At 41.9% G+C, this 7,068-nt stretch overlaps 1 protein-coding gene across 1 annotated transcript; it reads right to left on the minus strand.

Annotated features, from left to right (window-relative positions):
- Positions 1 to 5: 5 nt before the first annotated feature.
- Positions 6 to 4,635, minus strand: LOC112074894 (serine/arginine-rich splicing factor 1; the record flags this gene model as incomplete). The annotated part of the gene is made up of 2 exons (XM_024141974.2): positions 4,218 to 4,635; positions 6 to 315 (listed from the first exon to the last, which is right to left on the minus strand). Coding segments are annotated over exons 1-2 (522 nt in total), but the record flags the coding sequence as incomplete, so codon positions are not given.
- Positions 4,636 to 7,068: the final 2,433 nt, after the last annotated feature.

Consider the following 7,068-nt stretch of genomic DNA (forward strand, 5'->3'; position numbering starts at 1 on the left):
GGGAGGAGGAGGTAGAGGGGTAACAGTGTAAAGACAGGAGGAGACCTGGAGGAGGTGGTAGAGGGGTAACAGTGTAAAGACAGGAGAAGGAGGGGTAAAGACTGACCTGAGACAATGACTCTGTACTCTGAGCGCCGCGAGGGAGGTCCGTATCGTCCTCTTGGGGCCCCTCCTCCATCGCCGCCGCCGCCCCCACCCCTGCCGCCGCCACCACCCCCTCTCCCTCCCCCACGCCCACTACGGGGGAACTCCACCCGGAGACGGTAACCATCATAGTCATAACCATCACGACCGTGCACCGCATCATCAGCATCCCTRGGACACACAAACACAGAGAAAGATATGACAACACAGACAGAGTTGGAGAGGGCCAATAGTTAATTAGCCAGCTACTTCACTCTGCTGCCTACACATCAGTTTGAGAAAAGCACATTCCACAGCCAACCCGTTTTCACCGTGTTGTTTAATGTACGCAGTGGTTTCATGGCAACATGAAACCAACCGGACCAAATAAATAAAATGTAACATAGTCTAACTGATTGGCCTACAGCTCAGAACTGTGTGAAAACACCCTCAGTGAACCCGAGTAACCCGATGTTTGGTTTTTTAATTGTACCTTTGTTTAACTAGGCAAATCAGTTATAATGGACGGCCTAGGAACAGTGGGTTTAACTGCCTTGTTCAGGGGCAGAACAGAATTTACCTCGTCAGCTCAGGGATTCGATCTTAAAACCTTTCGGTCACAAGATGGCGGCGCAGTAGGACGTGTATATCGGTGTCAATAGCCGGTATTTYTTCATATACATCTTAATCTCACGTTCTATCTACGAACTAAATATACTTCCCTGCAAATCACCTTACCCAATGTGGTATGGATCTATTTTTAGTTAGCGGGGTGCGCGCTAATAGCGTTTCAAACGTCACTCGCTCTGATGCTTGGAGTAGTTGTTCCCCTTGCTCTGCATGGGTAACGCTGCTTCGAGGGTGGCTGTTGTCGATGTGTTCCTGGTTCGAGCCCAGGTAGGAGCGAGGAGAGGGACGGAAGCTATACTGTTACACTGGCAATACTAAAGTGCCTATAAGAACATCCAATAGTCAAAGGTATATGGAATACAAATCGTATAGAGAGAATAGTCCTATAATTCCTATAATAACTACAACCTAAAACTTATTACCTGGGAATATTGAAGACTCATGTTAAAAGGAACCACCAGCTTTCATATGTTCTCATGTTTTGAACAAGGAACTGAAACGTTAGCTTTCTTACAGGGCACATATTGCACTAACTTTCTTCTCCCAGCACTTTGTTTTTGCATTATTTAAACCAAATTGAACAGGTTTCATTATTTATTTGAGGCTAAATTGATTTTATTGATGTATTATATTAAGTTAAAATAAGTGTTAATTCAGTATTGTTGTAATTGTCATTATTACAAATAATATATATATATATATATATATATATTTTTTTTTTAATAAATCCGCATCAGCTTTTTTTTGGTCCTCCAATAAATCGGTATCGAAAAATTATAATCGGTCGACCTCTAATCTGGACCCTCTCTAAAAGTATCCACTGCAATTGTTGCAACCCCTATTACCAGCCTGTTCAACCTCTCTTTSATATCGTCTGAGATACCAAAGATTGGAAAGCTGCCGCGGTCCTCCCCCTCTTCAAAGGGGGTGACACTCTAGACCCAAACTGTTATAGACCTATATCTATCCTACCCTGTCTTTCTAAGGTCTTCGAAAGCCAAGTTAACAAACAGATCACCGACCAATTCGAATCCCACCGTACCTTCTCCTTTTGCTGCGGGTGATTCTCTGATCCACCTCTACGCAGACGACACCATTCTGTATACTTCTGGCCCTTCTTTGGACACCGTTACGAGCTTCAATGCCATACAACTCTCCTCCCGTGGCCCCCAACTGCTCTTAAATGCAAGTAAAACTAAATGCCTGCTCTTTAACTGATCGCTGCCCGCCTTCCCAGCATCACTACTCTGGACGGTTCTGACTTAGGTATTTGTAGTTGTCCACCTATTCTAGGTGTCTGGTTAGACTGTAAACTCTCCTTCCAGACTCATTAAGAATCTCCAATCCAAAATTAAATCTAGAATCGGCTTCCTATTTCGCAACAAAGCCTCCTTCACTCATGCTGCCAAACATACCCTCGTAAAACTGACTACCCTACCGATCCTTGACTTCGGTGATGTAATTTACAAAATAGCCTCCAACACTCTACTCAGCAAATTGGATGCAGTCTATCATAGTGCCATCCGTTTTGTCACCAAAGCCCCATATACCTACCCACCACCACGACCTGTATGCTCTCGTTGGCTGGCCCTCGCTTCATATTCGTCGCCAAACCCACTGGCTCCAGGTCATCTATAAGTCTTTGCTAGGTAAATCCCTGCCTTGTCTCAGCTCACTGGTCACCATAGCAGCAGCACCCACCCGTAGCACGCGCTCCAGCAGGTATATTTCACTGGTCACCCCCAAAGCCAATTCCTCCTTTCCTTCCAGTTCTCTGCTGCCAATGACTGGAACGAATTGCAAAAGTCACATTAGCTGGAGACTCATATCTCCCTCACTAACTTTAAGCATCAGCTATCAGAGCAGCTCACAGATCACTGTACCTGTAAATAACCCATCCAACTACCTCATCCCCATATTGTTATTTCTTTTTTGCTCCTTTGCACCCCAGTATCTTTACTTGCACATTCACCTTTTGCTCATCTATCACTCCAGTGTTTAAATGCTAAATTGTAATTATTTCGCCACTACGGCCTATTTATTGCCTTACCTCCCTAATCCTGGTATATAGACTGTATATAGACTTTTCTATTGACTGTACTTTTGTTTATTCCATGTGTAACTCTGTGTTGTTGTTTGTGTTTCACTGCTTTGCTTTACCTTGGCCAGGTCGCAGTTGTAAATGAGAACTTGTTCTCAACTAGCCTACCTGGTTAACTGGTCTAATACCTGGTTAAATAAAGGTGGGGGRAAAACAGGTACAAAGTTCTAACCACTAGGCTGCCTACTAACGGATAGCCATGCGTGCTTCACCCTCATGTTGGCGCTAGCAATCAGGCTAGGTAGTGATAGGTATCAACAGCCAATCCAGTAGGGGCTGGAAACTACAGTGAGCTTGGATTGGTAAATAACAATGCCATGTCTCGGATTATTTGCATGAAGTTACGTTTTCCCCAACTTCGGCCCCGCCCCTCGCCCAACGGTCCCCGCCCACTTTGCTTCCTTCATTCAAAATGAACGGGCGTCCATTGTTTCATCTCCCCAACACACTAATGTGTATCTGGTGTTACAGACTTCAACGCAAATTAAATTACCCAGCAACCAGTTAGAAACAATGAATCCTAATAAAAGGAGAAAAAAAGGTTATTTCCTCAAACCAAAGAAGTGCTTTAAAATTTGCCACATCTTGAAAARGACAGGGACACTTGTTAGGTTTTACACCCTGAATGAATGTTAACCACGAGAAGAATAGAATGTTTCACTTTTGATTTACACACGCCAGCGATCAGTCACCGTAGGCCATCAACGTGTACCCATGCGAACAGTGGACGCTCTCACATAGTAACCTTATTAATATCGAGTTACCTTCGGTCAACCCAGACGGTTGGGGAGGGTAGCTCTTATTTAACAGCGTTGCTAGCGTTGTGACGCAGAACAATGGGCTGAGCATAGAAAGTTTGATAGGCGAGTTGGTGCAACGGTGCTCAATAAAACTAGTAGCTGGCAGGGTGACAAATACCCTAAAATATGTTAGCGCGATTACTTCTAAACAACGGCAAGCAGTTGGGACAACCTGTAATATAATGCAACTGGACTCCATGGCAGATGCAATTACCTAATTCAAAAGAAGCGTTAAATAAAGTCATGTGTCCGGCCCATCGCCATCTTGCGCAACTCTCCGTTTAACAATAATTATGATTGTGGACGACCACCTCAATAACTTGGCTCTTGACCATAGTAGAAAGATCAAAGAACCTATATAGTATGTTAAAAACTCTGGTAAAACTCTGGCAACAMCACACCAACCAATATCTCCTACTCTACACAACACGAGGTAGCGAGCTAGCTAAGGGGTTGCTAGTTGTTACCGAGCACTTCCTGCGGCTAGCTACTTAGCGAACGTTAGCTATCGGTTTGTTCTGAAAGCGGCTTAATTATGTTTTTAGCATAGTCAGCTAACTTACCTGGGGTCCTCGAATTCCACGAAAGCGAACGGCGGTCCTCCCCTCCGGTTTTTCAGATCGATATCTCGGATCGCCCCGTACTTATAAAACACATCCTCCACGTCTTTAGTGCGAATATCAGGCGGCAGGTTACCCACGTAGATCCGACAGTCGTTGTTTCCCGCTGGGCCACGAACCACGCTCCCGCCGCCCGACATATTATCTCCAGACATCCGTAGACTGCTAGCTAACTTTCGTGGTTTAAAAGTTAGGAAACCACTTTAACGTTATTTAGCAAATTGCTCTTGTAAAAATAGCAAGCTATGTTTGGTCAGTCGTTAACAGTTCACACCAAGTTTGCTAGCTCACTAACGTTAACTAGCTAGCAACAAAATACAAATATTCCCACCACAACTCTCGCAGGCTTGAGTGGCTTCACAAAATGGTGCCGAGATCTCGCCACAGAGTTTTTAAACACAGAGGCGCAACATCGCAAGACTTCCGGGAAGAAGTGGTTTGGTGTTAGATAAGCGAAACATTCGTCCTTTGTATCTAAAGGCACAACCTAGATTCGAGACAATGGTTTAAGTATTTTAACATGTTATTACTCCAACCTCGTGAAAGTGACACGTTTTCATTTTCGTCAAAAACGACTATATCGAAGGCATGCGTTTGATTTGACGGCCTGCACCTGCGCAGTTCGGCGCGAGACGACTGTTAGACCCGATGACGTATTTCTACGCAAGCGCTTAGCCAGCCAACGTCGCCATGACACCTACACGTGTGATCGGGGATCTGCATATCTTCATACTGCAATGTCTTTGGTCTCGCGTTCATTTGGTCGTCATTAGTTACCACAGCCACAAAGTCAGAAGGCCCGCCTACTTGACCAATCAGAAGGAGTGTGATGACGCATAGGGTTAGGTTCGTGGGAAACGACCAATCAGACGAGGGAGATGTAATGACGCGTATGCCGACGGTCTTGTAGGAGTAGAGGAGAAACAAGCACTCACCTAGATTTGAGTTAAAGAAAGGAATTAGGCAAGGGTTGTCCTATCTCACCGTTTCTATTTTTATGAATCACTCAACTTCTTAATTCTTTAAATAAGTCCTGTACAAGGTATTTCCATAGCTGGTAAAGAAATTATTATAAGCCAGCTGGCTGACGAAACTACACTTTTTCTGAAAGACGCTGGTCAGATTCCCATATCGATCAATGTGATATAGAATCCATTTGGTATATGTTTTAACATTAATAAATGTGATCTCATGGCTGTCAAAGACTGTGGGACACCTTCATATTTTGGCATTCCAGTGAAAGAAGAACTTACTTATTTAGGCATAACCATTACTAAGGATCAGAAGTCTCGTGGCTTCCTACATTTTAACCCTCGTATTAAAAAAAAAACAGAAGAAGCTAAATCAATGGCTGCAGAGGGACTTATCTTTAAAAGGAAGAGTCCTAATAACCAAGGCCGAAGGTTTCTCTAGACTAACATATGGCGTTCTATCTTTATATCTTGACGGTAAAATAAGCAAGGAGATAGACCAGATGCTTTTCAACTTTCTGTGGAGAAACCGTACCCATTATATTAGGAAAACTGTTGTAATGAACACTTATGAGAAWGGTGGGCTGAATTTTCTAGACTTTACTACCTTAAAATATTATTTAAGATCAATTGGATAAAACAATTCCTAAGAAGACCCACTTCTATGTGGAACTTTATTCCTCGTGTCTTCTCTACTTTTGGTGGCCTTTAACTTCATGTTAGTTTGCAATTATAATATTGACAGTTCAAGTGAAACTCTGCTTTTCATCGGCAGGTTTTCTTGTCATGGTCCTTCATTTATAAGCATMATTTTTCTTCACACAGATATTATATATGGAATAAAATCGGGACATGTTGAATAAAAATACTTATTTGTTTTTAGAATATTGGTTCCGAAATAATATCCTATTGGTGTGACAATGCAGAGGGTTTTTTACTTCGTTATAAGGATCATTTTACAAGATCCCAGTAACACTTAAAGATGTTGCCATTGTTTTAGACGCCATTCCCTCAGGTGTTGCTTTATTATTCAGGAACGTGTCAAGACCTGACCCTCAGAGCCTACCTTCCCTTGACCCTGCTGACTCATCAGTAGGAAAGATTTGTTTCTCTTTTGGTCCATTCAACAACAATAGCGCTATAGGAGCCTTGTTTCAACAGGATGTTGTATCTATACCTTATGTCATGCCTTATTGGAATGGTTTTATTGATAATGTCTGTTGGAACAAAGTTTGGATGTTGCCACATACATACCTACTTATTAAAATTATTCATAAATATTATCCTGCCAACCACTAGATTAAGTTTTTTTATCTCCAAATTGTACCTTTTGTAATGACCACCCAGAAACAGTGTTGCATCTTTTTCGGTATTGTATTCGTGTAAGGAATCTGTGGCAAGACATCAGTAGATTTATAACTGAACACATTTATGAAGATCTTACACTATTGTGGAGAGATGTACTTCTTGGATTCTTTACTTATGATATAAATGAGTTGAAACAATTTTATGTAATTMATTTCATTATTCTTTTGGCCAAATTTCATATTCACAAATGTACATTTACAAACAAAACAACATTTTATTACCTTAAATTGAACTACACTACCAGTCAAAAGTTTGGACACASCTTTTTTATTTATTTTTACTATTTTCTACATTGTAGAATAATAGTGAAGACATCAAAACTATAAAATAACACATATGGAATCATGTAGTAACCAACAAATTGTTAAACAAATCTAAATGTATTTTTTAGATTCTTCACAGTAGCCGCCCTTTGTCTTGATGACAGCTTTGCAYACTGATGACGTCAGTGATCT

Source organism: Salvelinus sp. IW2-2015, unplaced genomic scaffold, assembly GCF_002910315.2.
Source record: "Salvelinus sp. IW2-2015 unplaced genomic scaffold, ASM291031v2 Un_scaffold2872, whole genome shotgun sequence".
In the NCBI taxonomy this organism is placed as follows: domain Eukaryota; kingdom Metazoa; phylum Chordata; class Actinopteri; order Salmoniformes; family Salmonidae; genus Salvelinus; species Salvelinus sp. IW2-2015.